The 19191-nt window shown below is 37.3% G+C and overlaps 2 protein-coding genes across 7 annotated transcripts; one reads left to right on the top strand and one right to left on the bottom strand.

Annotated features, from left to right (window-relative positions):
- Nucleotides 1-3991: 3991 nt before the first annotated feature.
- Nucleotides 3992-8433, top strand: LOC118648632 (dual specificity protein phosphatase 10-like; the record flags this gene model as incomplete). Its single annotated transcript, XM_036294972.1, has 2 exons — nt 3992-4433; nt 6741-8433. Coding segments are annotated over 2 exons (831 nt in total), but the record flags the coding sequence as incomplete, so codon positions are not given.
- A 3601-nt stretch (nt 8434-12034) lies between these two features.
- Nucleotides 12035-18901, bottom strand: LOC118648630 (PRKC apoptosis WT1 regulator protein-like). 6 transcript variants are annotated; one of them, XM_036294969.1, is made up of 9 exons: nt 18469-18900; nt 18140-18281; nt 17848-17999; nt 16875-17004; nt 16602-16698; nt 15815-15922; nt 15031-15071; nt 13876-14032; nt 12035-13760 (listed from the first exon to the last, which is right to left on the bottom strand). In XM_036294969.1, exons 2-9 carry the CDS (start codon nt 18154-18156, stop codon nt 13575-13577), a joined length of 888 nt encoding a protein of 295 aa, XP_036150862.1. In that variant the 5' UTR covers nt 18157-18281; nt 18469-18900; the 3' UTR covers nt 12035-13574. The 6 variants fall into 6 exon arrangements, with proteins under 6 accessions (XP_036150862.1, XP_036150859.1, XP_036150861.1 ...); XM_036294966.1 differs by having other exon boundaries at nt 16602-16728; nt 18469-18898; XM_036294968.1 differs by having other exon boundaries at nt 16602-16728; nt 18199-18281; nt 18469-18896.
- Between the last annotated feature and the right edge of the window lie 290 nt (nt 18902-19191).

Here is a 19191-nt window from a genome sequence, read left to right as displayed (position 1 = left end):
CTACTAGTACCGCGTATTCCTCATAATTTTCTAAATATTAAAAATATGACATCACAATATTGGAAAGCTTAAAAATTAATATAGTTAATAAAATTAATATAAACTAAACACAAAGATTATGTAATTATAATATCTATAATTTTGTAATTTATGTAATTCTTTAAATTCTTATTAAAGACGGTTGAAAGAAAAACGATAATTCCTTTTAGAATTCCTCTTAGACAGACGTAATGCGGAATTATCATGTTTTTTTTCTTCTAATCATCTTTGACAAATTAGTGCGGTTTTCCTTAGGGAAAATTCAACGGCATAAGTCTTATTGTAGATATATTCAACGCTAAAAATGTGAGAAGACTTTTTCAAATTAGTTATTGAAATACATGATAAAAACTACAAATTAAAGGATAAAATTACTGTATTTAAATATATATATATATATAACTTATGGAAATAGTTTGTATTATTTAATTAATTTCTACTCTAAATTTTATTATTAATCGCATAAATTTGTTTGCGCTATACACGTTGCAAAGAATTATTAATTATTGCTTCTGTTTATTACATTTCAAGAGTATTTTAGTAATTAATCTTTCTTTTTTTGTGTGCAAAAAAAATGATAGAAAAATATTATTTCCATTTCAATTTCAAATGAAATTCTGCTGAAATTAACGAAGAATTTTGATTGATAAAGATTTTTCTATTATTGCACACAGCTCGATAATCATTAACACGTCGAGTCGGTCGCCTCCACTGTTCAATTTGATATTTAATACTGATAATTTTGCAATTTGTATTTCGATGACTCTTGCTTTCATCGAAATTCCTTGCGCCTTGCGAAATTCCTTAGTTTTGCTTGCTCGTCCTTCCCTTTTCGACACGCTACGCAAGTGTAATCACAAAAATTCCCGGTATCAGCAAAAAGACTCGAATTCCGCAGCTGTAAACATTCTCGTTTCCGCGTATGAGATTCGACGCCGCTTCGAATCCTTGCCTAAGAAACGTGGTGTTTGAGTAACAGGATTTCTTCCATCGGGTGCGACGACCGTTGCGCGATCACCGTGTAAATCGCACCACCGTCTCGATCGCGGCACCGACCTAAATAAAGTAACCCACATTCGGCTTTTCCGTAACGATCACAGACGGCTCTCTCGCTTTGAACATTATAATCTCTCACAATGCCCGACTTCTCATCTGCACTTTTACAACAATGTAAATTTTTGCCTCACTTTTATGAATATATCACCTACTGTGCTCTTTTATTACAATTGAAAACATAAATCACTAAAGATTTAATAATGTTTAGATTACGCTTATATTCGTATCGCGGGCTTTACTTTGAACATTTGAAATTTTATCGTAAAAAAATTTTATATTAATTTTATATGTTAAGCTTTCTAATGTTATGTGATGCCGAACATCTTTAATATTTAGAGAAATTACGCGGGGGAATTCGCGATATTAGTAACGTGTGACCATCGTAGCATGAGAGATAAATCGATGAAAGCTATGTGAAAACTGGATCAATGGAAGTCGCGGGTTAAAAATTACATATGGGTCCTTTTAACTGATTATTTTCCGTGAATGGAATGTTTTATTGCCGACATAACTAATATCTCGTGACAGTCTTGACATTAAAGAGAGAGAAAAAAAATGAGAACAGGGAATTTTTATCAATGTTAATCAGCCTGTTTTTTTTCCTCTCCAATGTCGGGAACTTTCGGTTTGAAATCGTCGCGCTATCACGCGACGAGAGCTGAATTTGAAATCGGAAAGGAGCGCTCTGCCAACGTTAGAATAATGATTGGCGACGACAGTTTGGGGTTGGTGGCCGCTTCGCGAGAGAGCCAACCGACGAACAACGTGGCGGGAGGGAGGGACGAGAGGGGCTGAGTCCGCCGGAGTGAGTCATCGTTGAGCCAGGCCAGGCCTTAGCACAGCCGCAGGTCAGGAGAGGAAGACACTTTTAGCCCACATTTCTTCCTCGCCTTCTCTCTCCTTTTCACGGCGTTCCTTTATTTTTATCCGCCGCCGTTTATTCTCGTCGTTCTCCCGTCGTTTCTCCCTTTCCGCCCGTTTTTTTCCGTGCCCTCGCCTCACCCCTCCTCCCCGTCCCACCGCGTTATGTCCCGCGCCTACCCTCCCTTATCCGCGTCGCTCTGTCGCGAACCAGGGCCCCGATTCTTGAATTCATTCGCAAGAGAAACGTATTCGCAAATTCTGTTCTTACAGAAAAGTTGAAAATTTATTGGCTATTGTATGGCTTTCAACAATAAACTTGCAACTTTTCTGTTAGAGCGGGTATTTGCGCATACGTTTTCTTGCGAATGAATTCAAGAATCGAGCCCCAGACGTCTTCAGACGATGGCATCACCCTCCGAGATTCATCTTGGATCTCGCTTATGCGACTCTTGTATACAATTGGGGTTTACGTAAGTCCGCGTACAGAGAGGATTCACGAAAGTCTGAACAGCTTTTTAAATTTTCTAGTAATACAAATAAACATATGTGCAGACATTTCGAAATCTCCTCAGGCTTTTGAGATCTCCTCGGTGTCTCAGAACACGAAAGACAAACTTGACTATTTTATTAACACTCCACGAAGGATAATGGATAAATAAAACGATTACACTATTAAAAAGTTTCATTAACCATGGTGTACAACAACCACAATCTTTCTTTTTTCCTTCGCATTGTTGAATAGCAGAGAAGCAATTCGAATTCTGCTCGAATGCTTCGGTTGTTTGATCCCGAGATAATTAAATTTTGAATTTCTTTTTAGAGTCCGATCGTTTTTTTGTATCCTTGGATCCTCGTCTAGGCATTCCCAGAATGCCTTTGAAATGTGAGAACCTCAGGTTTCCAGGATCTTAGTGCGATCGACTGAATTTCTAAAGTCTTATATTCTGATTCTTAGCTCTAGGGGATAGTCACCCTAGGGTGAGATTTTTACTCTCGCCTCAGCGAGGATACGAGGCTTAGTCACAAATTTTCTTTTCATACCTCCTTTTTTTTCTTAACATTTTTTTGCAAAATGTTGAGTAAATCCTCATACATATAATGATCTCAAATACTAATAAATTCCAATCAATAATACTCAATACGTAATTAATAATAGTGATTTTTAACTATGTTAATTGGATAAAAGTCACTTCGGATTATCATTTACGTAAATCTATTTTCGCATTTCTGATTTCTTAAAATATAGACGAGATACTTATGGCACGTGTTTGTAATCCGGCAAACAATTAAGTACAATAAATTAATTTATCTAATCAATCATTCATTAAATATTCATCACGATTTACATATGTAGTTTTGAGTTAACGTGCTACTTTTCAAATACACAAATATATGATTAAACTAGAACGTCAACGGGAGATAACGTCAAGTTGGCGATGTCAAGATTGATGTGGCGTGACATTTTTTTTATCAAAATGGAAAAACATCTATGTTCGCAAATATCCGGAGATGATCGGTGATCTATACGGCGATCTATGAGGAGCCTGCAAATAGAGAGTAAAACCGTCGCGCGAGTTATAATTATTTCGGAATACACGGAGCGTATATATCCGAGTTAATCAATAAGCTTGGCCTGGCGACGTTTCTCCCAGCATTTCTAACAGATATAGAATCGTGACCGACCATGTACTCATTGCTTATCGACGGCAAGCGTTGTGTGTATGTTCCATATATACATTTGAACGCAACTACGGTTGTCTTCGTTCTTGTTAATTCTCGCATTGCGCGAGAAACTTGAGAATCGAACTATTTTTTGAAAACTCAATTTGAACAAAACTCAAAGATGTTCTCGAGGACGAGCTATTCGCGAGATCAATATCCTGCAATAACTAAACAAAAAAAAACTTAAAAAAAGTTTATCGCTTCGACATTCCCCCTGTTTTCTTTAAAGTTTGACACACGAGTTAGAATTATTATTTTTGAAAATATTAATGAAAAACGTATCGACGACTTTACCATTAAGTAACCGTTAAATGTTTCAGGTGGACACCGGGAGTTTCACAGGCGGCACCGAGAGCTGTGCGAGGACACGCTTCTGCCGAACGGAGCCGCCGCCGCCGCGGCCGCGGCCGCCGCCGTCGCCGATCCGACGGCGACGACGACGGTGAGCGGCTGCACGAGTCCTGGTCCAGGTTGCCCCGTGCTGAGCATCTCCGGCCCGCCGACCCCGCAGCCGGCCGACATCGACAACCACCCGGCGTCCCGCGTGCTGCCGTTCTTGTATCTCGGTAACGGCAGGGACGCCGCCGACCTGCAGCTACTGCGCGCCCTCGGCGCCACCCGGGTGCTGAACGTCACCTCCCAGCTGCCCGGCTACCACGAGGAGCGGGGTATCACGTACAGGCAGATACCCGCCTCGGATTCCGGCCATCAGAACCTTAAGCAGTACTTCGAGGAAGCGTTCGATTTCATCGGTGAGTGCGACGAGTTACTTGAAAATTTCCCTTCCCTTTCGCACCGTGTCGAAAAGGATCAAGGATTCAATGATCAAAGTGATGAAAATTGGTTTGTGATCTTTTAACAAATTTATTATAGTAATTTTCTTTAGATTTCCCGTGACCGTTGTAATATGTAAATGATTTAATCGATCAATTGCTTTCCCCTTTCATCCCCTTCAAATATGTCGTACATGTTATAATTAATACATATACGTTAATTATCATCGATAGTTCTAATGTCAAACAGAAATCACAAACATAAATCATTATTTTTTAGGGCAATTATAAGTATCTTAGATTATAGAGTGGCAAACTCTTCGTTCAAAATTTGATTGAAGAACATTATTGAGAAAACTGCTTGACGTGCTCAGGCCTAATTGTGCAGTAACATTTCCTTCCCTTGTACGGAATTTCATACAGCTTCGGATAATTCAGAGTCGAAACGGCTAATCTTCGATCCCCGATATCGCGAATCCACGTGACTTGATCGGTCGGTTAAACGTAATTTCCACGATTACGGCCGGCGGCGCATTCCTGCCGTTCTTCTTCCGGTCGCCCCGTTTCCGTTCCGTTATTTCGCGGCAAGTAGTAGCAGGCCGCCACGGGCGGAAACAGGTGTAACCAGGCGTTTCCGGTGGACCATTGAACCAGAGCGCCCGAACGGCAGGAGACCAAAGAACCTTCCATTCATGAAGGCATGAGTCATGCGCGCGCGCGTGCATCCGTGAAAACGTAAGAGACTTCCCCCCCTTCACCCTTTGACCCTGCGCTCTCTCTCTCTCCTCTCTCTCTTCTCCATCCTTGACGTCGACTCCTTCTCATCGCGTGTTTACGCGCTGTTCTACGCGTCCCGCGAAGAGCAGAGAAGAGAAGAGAGACAGAGAAGGGAATTACGCGCGCGCAGAAGGGAAACGGAGCGGCAGTCGTGCGTGGCGAATTGTAAGGGCGCTCGAAAAGGGGACGAAAAGAAGAGAGAGAGAGAGGGGGGGGGATGGAGGGAACCGGGCCTCCCCCCGAGCGTGCAACTGGTGGAATGCCGGTTGAATAAACGGACTCCGCACCCTCTTGCGCGCCGGGGCATCCGATCCTGAAGTTTACTTTCGAGAAACTCATTCCTTCACGCGTCGTGATTCGTTTAATCGCAAATTCGACAATGTCGAATAGTTATCTTTTTCTTTTATTTTTTAATGCAAACTTGTATCTTTCCTGTGCATCTTCGCAGTAAGAAATAAAGAATATTTCTTCTTTTATTATAAGACTTTATATAAGATTCTAATTAATATTATTAATATGCTATATGTATAATAAGACATTGAGAATACATATTTTTTTTTATTATCGAGATTTTTCATATTACGCGGTTTTTTTAAATAAAAATCGTTGAAAAGTCCTCTCTTATAATCGGCCTAAGAATATTAAAATTGTATTAATAAATATCTATGGTGTACGTATCATCTTTGTTTTTTTTTTTTAATAAGCCGGACTTGCTATTCTTCGCGTTATGCGTCTCGGTAAGAAACAGAAGAAATATCTCTTTTCTTCTTTCATAACGTAGTAACGTGTTCGAATTTACACCGGAACTAGTAAAATTTAAAAATGCACGATTAAACCTATCTTTTGAAAAATGCAATCAACTTGTCGTACACTCTCGAATTCTCTCGCAGTACGATAGAGAACGTTTGCATAGTCTGCATAGGATCGGGCGATGGCAGTGACTCACGCTTGCGATACGATAGCGTCCCCTATATATTGCATAACCTGAGTCGGTCGTTCGGGTTTCACGACTGTTTCGTTTCAACATTTACGAGCTCGACTCGTTCATATTTTTTCAAAAGCATGCGCCGCAACAAGAGAGGCCCGTGAATCTTGAAATCTTATGCCTCAAAGGAAGTGTCGAACTAAACACATACGAACTCATATGCTTTAGCATTGCAATAGAGTGACCTTCTAGATCAGCAATGCTTTTAATTACAATATGCATAGTTTTTTAATGACTATGGAACATACAAGGCATCTGAAAATATTACGAAAATTGTATTTTACATTGTGAAATGTGGTGCCGTTTTTTTGTACATTATTTCTGTTGATCCTTTTAAGGAAAACTTACGATAGTTATTAAATTAGAAATAAATTAGAGCAGGTACTTTCTTGTCACAGATACTTAATTGATAAGTAAAATTGCTGTAGTGAAAGTTTTTTCTTCGCTAAAATAACTTTTATCACCGCAATTATAAAAAAGAAATGAAACCTGTACATCATCTCGCAATTTGTCTTTTGTTCCAGAGGAAGCGCGGAAGGCCGGAAGCAGCGTGCTGGTGCACTGTCAAGCTGGTGTGTCGCGCAGCGCAACAATCGCGATCGCTTACATAATGCGGCACAAAGGCCTGTCGATGGTGGAGGCGTACAAGCTGGTGAAGAACGCGCGTCCGATCATCAGTCCGAACCTGAACTTCATGGGTCAGCTGTTGGAGCTCGAGCAGGGTCTGCGGGCGTCCGGCGACGTCGCCAACTCCGCGCCGGAGGAGCCCACGACGGCGACAGCAACGTCAACGACGACGACGACGACGACGACGTCGTCGACGACAGCTACCACGACGGGTAGTTGTCACCAGTGCAGGTGGAGTCATCAGCCTAGCAGCGAAGAGGTAGTCACCTCTGGCTGCAGCGTCTGAGACCGGGCTCCTCTCTCATGTATCTTTTTCTTCTGGTCTCTTTCGAGAGTACCGGATCGTCGGCGACGGCGTCGGTGCGTCGCGAGGACGCAAACATATCCCGAGAGATTATCGAGAGCGATTCTCCTTCCTGCGTCTCCTCGCGACAAACTCGGACAATGAACGAACGTAATTCGCAGTATTGGCCGACCGTCTCCGAAGATACTGGATTCAATCATAGGAAGATTCTGTAAACATGAACAATGATGCCATCGGCATCCTTCTTGAAATCCCGGAAACGCGAATTTGCGAAATTTTCAGTTTTCTCAAACTTCACGTCGCACGACGGAATTGTCGCGTTTTTACCTCAGGCTCTTCAGCCTAAAAATTATTGGTCCTTAAGTTTTTTTTGTAAGATTAGTACGTCTTTTTCCCCCAGATTCCGTGCCTTCGGGACGACCATTCAATCGAAAATGGTAAAGTCAAACTGCCGAACTAATAAAATCGCGACTTATTAAAGGACTCGAAGGAACACAAATGTGTGAAGAAGGAACATTGTATTTTTACGAAAGATGAACTATCTCTATGAATAATTAAATTATTATTCTCTATTAGAGAGTGCCACGTACCAAATTAGTTATATGTTCTACACGCAAAATAAGCTCGAAACGTTACAAATGCGATGTACCTTCTTCATACGTATATCCAAGAAAAAAGAAATAGTTACAGAAAGTTTCTCTATGGAGAAAAGCGTAAAAGCAGGGAGCGTATTTTTACGTGAGAAGAATTTGAACACGCTCGCTTCCAGCTTTGAATCGAATGATTATTTATTTTTCAAATGACGTTCGCACGAACGGTGAACATAACTTGTACTTACGACACACAGTGTTCCATAATACGCCTGGTCGAGTCAATAGGGAGGCAAGTGAAACGCATGCAGAATGTGCTCGCCTACGAGCTTCTCATTAAATCATTGATTGTCGTCCGGTATTGTTTATGCAAGAGGAAGGAAGATGCGAAATCGGCGGAAGTGACTGTTCCAATGATTAATTATAGGCAGCTCGTAACATAAAAAGAAACTCAGAACGAAACATTGGAAATTTGTTCTTATAGTTTCAAAGTTTGATTAATGACGTTGATTATTAGAGAGAAATCCGCGAATCTCTATTAGTGAAATATTATTTAACATTACATAGACATATATTTTAACATTTCATATTAACATGATTATTCATAAATTAGTAGCACTGTAATATAGGTACAACCTATATCAATAGAGGGGGCGAAGGGCAGTTTATCAAATTATCAATATAATACACAAAAAATAAGTCAAAATTGGTGAATCTTAAATCTTCCTGCTAGGCATAACACTTTCCAATCAGTAAAACGTGCGCTTGCCTCTCAATTGATTTCTTGCAAATCAGGCATGAATTTGTAGAAGAATTATTTTCTCTATGAAGAAGATAATCATCGACTCAACATGTACAGGGTATCACGAGGGCAATAGAATCGAGATTTTAGTCTCTCAACTAAAATGGTTATGTAGTAATGGAGTCTCATCTCAAATAATTTTATTGTTATAATGTACTTTTTGTTAAGTCACGTTAATGAGTAATGACAATTTAATTAATTTTCAATGTGGGATTGATAAACATGATAGATGCGACTGCACGTTCTGAAGAATTGAGTTTAGAGATCTTTTCTGATGCAAAAACAATATTCCAAGAGAAATATTATGTACTTTTATAATATTAATTGTTTTTAGCTAACATTTTATTTTGTGTGGACGAGTAAAGAATTATTTTGTGTCATTTTCAAAAGCTTTTATCTAGAAATGTGTTTAATAAAAAATGAAATGTGATGAGCGAAAAAAGCGATTTTTTTTTTCAAGAACGCGCAGTTTTCCTATTATACAATATTATTCATAGTATTTGCCTATTCATATATAGCATTTTTTAATTGTACTAACAATGTAGGACAATCTGCTGTGCAATATTACGGAAACAAATAAATGGAAATGTAAAATCCAAGCAGGAGGCAACAGCATTGCACAAAATTTGTTACGTGTTGCGTGATCTTTCAGAGAAATATTTCACCAATTTTTCTATGCTATGCGTATATTTCTTTCAAGATATAAAGATAAGGTTTTTTATCTTAAAAAAAAAAACTTTAGCTGATAGTAAAGACCAATTAATGAGTTTGTTTATTTTTGTTTTATTTCAAATAAAATACAATTGTTTTAACTTTTTATTTTATAATGAAATGTGATATTTGAAATAAGAGAGATTGTAAATTCTATGGTAGGCAAATACTTTTGAGGTATAATATATTTCTTCTCTCGAGATACCCTGTACATCAGCATCACGGAATGTTAATTTAATGGTGGGTCTTCTGTGGAAGAAACGAACTGTTATTAAATAAAATTGAAATGATCATTAATTAGTTAACACATTCAGCTGAATTAAAGAATGATAATGAAGGAGGAAAAGGGAAAAAGAGAGCGCTAAGAAGATAGGAGAGAAGAACATGGGTACAATAAAGCGAATCGATCGAGACTATTAATCGAAAGCGAGGAAGTTCGCCTGTCCGTGTCCGCATTTTGCGAATGCAGCGCGATTGATATTTGATAGAGAAGAAATAATAATATATCGTTCACTGAGAATAGCTTAGTTCGTTAAGCTCCCTTAGCATTTAAGGATCTGGTTGAGGTCCAACCATCGTGATCTAGTCGTTTGTTGGGATGCGAATGAGGCGAGACGCGAAGCGCGAAGATGCTCTTGTAGTTTACAATAAAGGGGAGAGAGTAATGATCGTAATTGCGCGGAGAACATGTAATTATTAGACGATAAGATGCAAGGAATTTTTTGTGAGGATAGGAATCGAAGGGTTAGTTCTAGTTGGATTTGTACATGAGCGCTCCATGCACATTTATCCAGACAAATCACTCTTAAAGATACGACCAAACACGCGACGCAAGCGAGTTGCTTCCAAAGCAAAAGTCAGCTTTTACAGCTCGGTTTGCAGTATAGACGAGAATTGTACCGCCGTGCAGACAACAATCTCGCAGTTCGGCCAACGAAATATCATGCGGTCGCGGTGACGCCTTGTTTAACGACTTAATTACACAGCCGACAATAACTTCGTGATGAAGCTAGTATCGCGAATCGCGGGAGAAGGTTGCGAACGACGAAAGGAGGTGAAGAGAAAGAACCAAGTTCCTTAGAGACTTTGTCTACGACGATGAATTCGGTTAATTAATTCAATCTTGAAACAAAGAAAAAAACGGTACATATCAGCGAAGCGTTGCCTTGCGATAAACGACAGAGAACTGAAAAAAAAAATAGTCGTAGAGAAGCGCACGGTGTAGACAAACGATTTAAACAATTAGTTACCTTGCCAGCTATCGAGAGCGGAGAAGAGAGGATTGATATAGAAGCGTAGTACCTGTTGCATCATAAAATGTGTATGTATTATTTCGAGACACTGGCAATAATTAGTACGACGACTTATGATAAATCACGGTCCTTCATTAATCAAACGGCAGCGTAATCAAAATGATTAATTAATCAGTCATTTGGTCCTGTAAGTCTTTGAAACGTAATTTATTTTCCCTTGAGGTTCGTTGTAGTAAATGGATGGGACTGGAGAAGAAATCGGATTTTTAAGAAATGCACTCATTAATACTTCGTTTATTTTGTTGATCTTTCTGCTCGGGGAAAAAACACGAAATGTAATTTTTAAAGCAACAAGGATTTTTTTATTTTAATCTGATTCAACTTCCAGTTCCATTCACTTTTTTTATTGCATATTTATTAATAAATTTTATTTAGTCTTAAATCCACAATTGACATTTTTGCTTTAATTAAAATTAAAATTGTAGTCTTCTTGGGAAATAATTTTATATCAGTCACGAAAAGTTTTTTCGCGATTAAATAAATACACTTGATGTGTAAACGATTAAACTGACAAATTATTTATTGCACGTCGTCGTATCTGCTTATTGTTAATGAAGGGTGTGTGCGAAGGGTCGCTTGCCCTTTCGAGATGTTTGCGTCTTTTGGAGATTCTTGCGAATCAATTGATATATTTCTCTTTAAACGCGACACAAAGTATTTTAACGAAGTTTTATACAACGTTTTGGAAAAAAAATCACACGTAAAGCTTTACTAATCGAACTATTCCCGGAGGTTTTTTAGCGGAATAAGTTACGATAATGAGACAAACGAATCGAAGGATCAAAGCGTACATTTCGAAAGGATGAGAGTGAAGGGTGGACGTATGAAAAAAAAACCGGGATTGATTTAAAGGTGGGAGAGACCAAAGGTTTGTTCGCGTCGCATGCTCGAACATACCTATTTGCCTCAACGCGCTAACTGATTAATGCGATTGATCAACGAGCGCTTTGAAGCAAATAGGAGTATGTTGGAGCATGCGACCTGAACAAATCCCAAGTGTATGATCGGATCCCAACGATTTGTAATGTACAGCTACGTAGTGATTAGGAAAACATTAGCGTAAAGATGTAAACTATATTGCGTATGTGCGTGCAAGTATTGTATTATATTAAAAATTTATTTAGTTATTTTATGAATAAAAAATGCAAACTCTTTTTGCCGATTCACACTGGAGGCTGTTTCAATGCCACACTTCCGCGTATACGTCGCCGATCGGGCGAGTCCTTTCTACTCTACCTTATCTTGCTTTAAGCCAGACAACATAAATAAAATTAAGTTATAAAAAAAAAATTTATCCATGCAGAATGATTATGTCAATGAGTACATAGAGAAGCAAAGATCTAAGAAAACAGTCTTCTTTAAATACCTTTATAAAAACATTTATAAAACGTCTTTATTACCTTTATAAAAACGTCTACTTGTCTTCAATATGTCGAAAGGAATGAGGACTGTAGTATGAAAAGTCATTGAATAGTTGGCAATAAAAGTTTTTCTTTAAACAATTTTACACATTCTCGTTACATCGTCCCGCGTATTACACAAGTTTGTCGCGAAGGTCTCCTAATCAAATGCATCGATTAATAGAATTGTCTGCGTGTTTATATAGAATTTTGTACGGTTCACGGTATAATAATATTAATGGTAATAATAAAATTATAAAATAATTCATAATCCTACATTATTTCGTGTGTTGCAAGTATAAAACTTACATAGAATATCCATTCTTACATTTATTAGAAAACGGATTAAGTCGCTTACGTCGTAATCGGCACTTTCACGTGGTTTCAATATTGCGTCTATCTATTTGTTGCTTGATTGAAAACATCGAAAAAAGGCAATTAATCAGTAATAGAGATAGCAAGTATATCGATAATAAACGTACGATCTGTGCCTGCGACCAAAGCTTTGCAAGTGATAATGGCCGATTTAATCATCATAACAATATCTTTAAAAGTGAAGGATTGCTATTGCTTTTTACAAAATGTAACTCTCGATGCAGCTTGCAAAAACATATATTTATACTTCCCGCAGCTAACACTGTGATTAGAGAATTATCTGTTTATTTATAATGACTCAATTTGCGATACACACTAAAGTTTTTACTCTACTTATGTATATCTTTCTTATTGCTTAGGATGATCCATAAATCATGCGTCAGAGATACAATCGATCAACCACAAGAATGCAATGCACAAACACTTTCAGTGTTATTAAACTAAATATCTAAACTTATATCATCATTAATCTAAGTTTCTTTAACTTTCACTATAAGCTAATTCGTTTATATACTTTATTAAATAAATTTTAGCTCTTTATTTAAACACAAAGTAAGAATTAATATGATGTGCGACTTACAATTTATCTTACAATTTTATAGCCATTGAGAGGAGAAAAAGAAGTAACATGATATCTCGGAATCATTTTCCTTTTACCTTTTGTGAGAATTCAAAAATAATATAGATCACGTAGATATTATATAAAGTTTTCAAAAACGTCAGAGAGAAAGGATAAACTCATCCTTCAATCATTTTATATCATATTGAACAAGAGAAGCATACAATCGAAAGCAATTAAGACATACAGTGCAACGTATAATTTTTACTTTAATGTGGATTTAATAATTTTCCAAAAATGCAAATGTAACGAAAAGATTCTTGATTGATTTAATACTCAATAGAGTAAGATCGTCCGACGATCTCAATTTGCATTTTATATTACATAAAAAAATATATATCACAATATCAACAATGATTAAAATAGTTAACGTAACCGGATTTTCAGTCATTCAGCCTGTGGCTGTCGCAAATTTCCCAATTGAGAAATTAGGATACGATGCGAAAATTAAGTTTCCGTAGGACGAGTAAAAAAAATTCTTGCAAATCAGAAAAGAACAATACACCGTGATAACCGGGGATCGGCGAGATACGCGACTTATGGCTCATCCTGCAGCTCGGCGATTATCGTAAAGAGCAAAGAGCCACGAAGGCGTAATCTTTATTATACGAAGAGAATTAGTTGCTGGCTAACGCCGCCATCGCGCGAATTAACGTGGCATTCTCTTCGCGAAGTCGATCTCGTTCCACGGCCATCTCATGCTGTTGCTTTAAAAGTCGAGCCTCGAGTGCCATTATTTTATGGTCCCGATCTTCTAAAAGGGATAGCAGTCTCCTGTTTTCCTCTTGCGCTCGTTCGATCAGCTATAAATTGCATCGCATTTATAAATATAATAAAAAATAAATTTCTTCGTCCTCTGTTAACAAATTTACTAAGCTATCCATATTTGGATTTTTCTTTGTTTAACTTATTACTCACTTCGTGCGGGTTGTCACCCGTCGGTGTCGGCAATCTCGGTCTGACAGTCGCATTGACAGACGTCTGTGGTTCGTGATTGCCGTGGTCTGATTGATTAACGCTGTCGGATTGATTGAGAGAATCGAACTCTTCGTCGTCGGCCTCCAAATCAGAATGACTAAAACGCAGACGCCAATGATCGCATGTAATCATGTTTCACTTTTATCGTATAGATATTGATTGTTAGTTTTCATTAGTATCGTACATACATTATGCCACTTATAAATTGCATTAGGCACGACCGTCGATGCAGATACAAAGAATGTTGAACATATGTACTACGTATTTTAATTACGATACAAATATATATCACTGTTTATTTAATTGAAATCTTAACATTATTGTACTAATCAAAATACATTTTATAAGCAAGTGTTTGAAAAGAAAGACAAAGATTATTAATTTAAAGTATATATAATAAGTATATATAATGTTAAAAGAAATAAGTTTTGTACAATTTTTGTTCACATAACTTAACATATATCTTGATTTCTTTATTTTATAACTATTGCAATTATTTAAAAAAAAATTTATATTTTATATTATATACGATGCTAATCAAGGAAACAAGAAAATTATTTTTTTTATTATTGCAATAATATATTGTTACGTAAACAGATTAATTAAATTTTTTGTTAATCAAAGAAAGTACTGGCTAATTATTCTTAATTTTTTTCATATCCTTTGTATTGCAACAAGTCTTTCATATTCGAATTCAATTTTTATTAATCATTTCATTATGTGGCTATTATTATATCATGTCATTATTATTAATATTTAAAATATTATCAGTTATGTCAGGGAATATGCTTGGGAAAAAAATATATATGTGTGTTTTGGAAAAGGAAAATTTGAGAGAACTGGATTAAGAATTTGTTAATCGATTAATCAAGATTCTATCAGCACTATCGTACTTCATACAGGTCGTGCCTAATCTTCCGATACGACGTAACGCACTTACCAACTGTGCCTAACTATACATGACCTGTATGAAGTACGGTAGTGCCTAGAAAGCAGTTGTGATTCATTAAACAGTCAAAAATAGCTACTACACCATGACAAAAATGCTTAATTGTTTTCCAATTATTATTAATTACAAGAATATAGATGATATACCTTTTGTTTCGTCTTTGTGTATATATTCTGGCATTCCGCTCCTGCAAAATACATATTTATAAGTAACTGTTTTTAAAAAATGATAGCTTTGTGATAATAAGAAATTCTAGTAATAATTCTAAGCTTGCTGATATTTTAATAATTCTCTCTGCTTATCATACATCATTGTATACACTATTAGTTTTAAAAAAATTAACATTCAAAAACATTTTAAAAAATTTGAGTTTAACTGAAATCTCTATTATGTAATTTTGATTGCAATTTAAATTATATAAGATTGCCAAAAATTGCAGCTAATGACTTTTTTTAAACCTTTCGTGAAATATATAAAATAAATAATAATTTTTGTTTTAATGGTTTTAATAACAAAATAGTTAAAATTAATTATACATTCGTAATTATGTACGATCTTAGCAGAATGACTGACTTACAATATTAAGAAAAGTTTTATGACTAAAACTGTCTTTCGTAATGCACAATAACTGTCCTGTGTCTCTAGTCTTAAACTAAAAAGTGAATCTATTTGTAATTTAAGACTTGACATACAATTATTATGCGTTACTACAAAGATTTAAAGCATGAAACATTGTCTTGAAATTATAAATCAGCCATTCTACTAAAGCCTAAAGATAAAATATAAAACTTCAATCTCTTTTTTTGTCGACTACAAAGAACTGTAGAGCATAAAGTATGCGTAAATTAATTTCGGTCTTCTTATACGAATCTTTTCTAACGTACGCATTTGTCTGTATAAAAAGTAAAAAAAGGAATTGACTGCACTTACTTCTATCAATTCGTGATCAAGAAATTCATTGTGATGCGTGTTGTGCTTAGTTTCAAGGCAAGTGCCGCTAAGCTCCTCCTCGTCTTCCCCTGTACTACCTCCCGTGCTCTGAGAAATTATGCATTTTACTAAATGTCCGAGACAATTTTGCAAAATTTAAACATTCTAGAATAAAGTAAACTATATCCCATAAGTAATAACAGCTGCCACACATAGTTATGTTATATAATTCATGAAAAGTATTAATTAAAATATTTTTAATTAACATTTTTAAATTTATGCAACTATACAAGAAGTTACTTAAAAACTGGTTACGTTGAGGTTTCTTTTTAAGACCTAAAGGTAATCGTTTTCATCTTCAAATTTTTTTTGTACAGGTGATATTAATTTTTTTATCAAAAGCTTGATAGTAAAGAAAGAATAAAATCTAGTTTAATCATTGATTCGAATTGTCAGCTATTTTAGTTGAAACGCTAAAGATTTCAAATTTCAAAAATTCAAGATACAAAAAAACAGAATTATGTGCATGTATATTTATACAGATATTTAAAATTAAAAAAAAAGATAGATTTTAAACCTCTAAAAATCTAGAAATACAAGATCGTAAGAGGTAAGATCTCAACAATGCGTATGTCTAGAAAATCAATAATTCGCAATCTTATTTAGAGACTCGATAATTTTTGAAGACCGAATTTTTTTCAAAATTTTAGAGAAGCTATATTAGTACTATAATTTCCGTTATAATTTGATCGGTTACTTAGATTGATTGACGGTAACAATGGCGAACCTCTGTCGACGGCAAATGTACGACTCCCGTGCTACGCCGTTTTTCTCGCAGTTTCCGTCGATCGCGTTGCTGCTTCCCCTTGTTTATATGCGTTGGCCTATGCAAACAGGATACGACACTAAAGACACTAGAACCAGATCCAGAAAGTATTATTACGTAAAGTTCCGTGCATCAAAGATGCTGTGTTAGCTAATGGACACTCCAAGCGCGACAATAAGTTTCTATCATTTTCTATCAGCTTTGTAAAGCGCATGCGATCCGCGATCTACATACCGGCCGGTCACGCGTTTATCCTGTTTCCTCATTATAGGTTTGCTCTGTGGATTCTCGTGCTCAGGCGGAAGCACAGAGTTGGAACTTGCGTCGTAAGCGCCTTGGGATTCCTCCACATCGGGGGTATTCTCTGTAAATAGAAGGCGTTGGAAACGATTAGAGATTAATAAGATTATACCATTGACATCACACGTGATTTCTTGAATCATTTCTTTTCAATTGAGTCAGTTTATTAGACACTTAAACTATATTATATATATACAAATAAAATAACTCAAAGGTTATTAGTTCTCATAGTTGTTTGATTCACTACATACTATTACAAAATAGTATTTATATTTAGCCGTATCTTCTAAGAGCTTTCTAAAAGCTTCTAAAATACTTTTTTCAAAATAGACATTTTTACATCTAATTTTTAGACAAATAATTTAAGTTTGCAAAAATTTATATATAAATATTGCATTTTGTAAAAATACTCTCCAGATTTAGATTAATTTATTTATTATATTATAAGTTCCTCAGTTTTTCAAGATGCTTATAGCTTTATTATTAAATTTGACGATCAAATTAATTTCAGATATTATTTCTAATTTCAATCTACAATTGCATTTTAAGTGACAAAGATATGCAGTTTATATAGAACTAAAAAATAGTTAACAATCCATATAAAAATATTAAACAAGATCTGCATTTAAAAAGTGGCACTCCTTATTTCTTTGTTTGTGTGAGATTTGTGAAGGTTTAAGATAAAACTTTAACATGTCAAAAAATTTTCTTGATTTCGATTTCATCTTTGACAATTCTTCATATAAAATCTTTAAAGAAAAAAAATTCAACCTTATCGTTTCCTAACTTTCGTAAGGTTTCAAATTTCTTGTTTTGATTATCCTTCCATTTGTTTCAGGTTGTGATTTAAATAAGCCAAGTGTCTGGCAATTTGAGAATCAAGTTGCATGTGACCGTTGACACATACTTTGAAAGCTTATGGAAGACACATCCCCTGTCCTCGCCCCTGGGCCAACCCTGGCCCTAGCGGTCCTAATCCTGGATCTTCTGGACGTCAACTCGAAATCGTTGTCGAAGTCTTCTTGGCTGACGGAGCTGGACGCCATGCCGGTGATATCGCTGCAAACGCAAGAATCCACTCGTTCATCAGCATGTTTGTTGCATGCTAACGAAAATGTACATACAGCACAGCACCATCCGCCGCAAGATCGTGCGTGTTGTGCAAAGAGAGAGAGAAAAAGAAAAAAATAGGTCCTTACAAAAAATACCTGGACATCTGAACAAAAAGTAGGTAGGTAGGTTGTGACGTGCGTGATACCTGCGGGGAAGTCGATGTCCCGTCGCGTGTGGGCGCCGTGTGACTTAATTTGCACTCGATCTATACTACTGTCTCGTGGGACTCTGAGAAAAAGGTAGAGAAGTCGAGAGGAGAACTTCTTCGAAGAAAAGAGAGAGAGAAAACAAGATTCGCAGACGAAAACGAAAGAGAGCGAGAACCAAAAAATAAAGAAAGAAAACGAAAGGAAAAGGAAGACGCAACGTGCACAGGTAGCGAAACTCGCTGCTCAATCGGGAACGAGGTAATCACCTGAGGCGGCCCTCGACTGCCGATCCGGTGACTCACGGGCGACCCGAACGTAGGATTGACAGCTGTCAGCCGACGTGAACAACTACCATAAACATCGGCCGGAACAGGCGGCGCATAGCTGGTGCAGCGTAGCCGCGAGATCGGTCGTGTATCGATCGTCGTGCCCGCGGCAGGCAGATTGGAGTCCTGGTGGCCACCTCGGCAACGGCGTTTTCACCGTAGCGGTTCGTTGCGATTCGCCGCGTCGAGATCACGTAGAGGGTAGCCGTGGAAATCGCCACGGGATTCGCTGGTGACCGCCCGCTGGCTCTCTTCTCGCTTGTTGTTTCACTGCGCTAGGTCGCCCCCACCTCCGCTAGCGAGCACGATGCGTAGTACGTCAGGTGACAGACGGCACGAAGAAACCGCTAAGGAATGTCGGGAAGGCGTTCGGAAAGCGCAACGGAGTCGTTCGCTACCATAGACGTAGACGCGAACCGAGAGCGAGGCTGCGTCGAATGGAAAGGTACGCAGACCGCGCAGACGGAGAAGGAGAGATGTCGAGCCTTGTGTCTATCTTTTTCTCTCCGACTAAAAAAGAGAGGAGCAAGAGAGAGATAGACGGATCCTCGATATTCTCTCTCTTCGTTTAACTTGGCTTTCTCCGGCGAGCATCGTCGTCGTGGCAAATGATCAATGAACGAATGCGTTCAGAAAACACGGCGATCGCGCCATTTTGTCCCC

The sequence above is a fragment of the Monomorium pharaonis genome, unplaced genomic scaffold, assembly GCF_013373865.1.
Source record: "Monomorium pharaonis isolate MP-MQ-018 unplaced genomic scaffold, ASM1337386v2 scaffold_554, whole genome shotgun sequence".
Taxonomy (NCBI): Eukaryota; Metazoa; Arthropoda; class Insecta; order Hymenoptera; family Formicidae; genus Monomorium; species Monomorium pharaonis.
The sequence above is the reverse complement of the archived record's forward strand: the minus strand, read 5'-3'. Positions and strand labels throughout refer to the sequence as shown.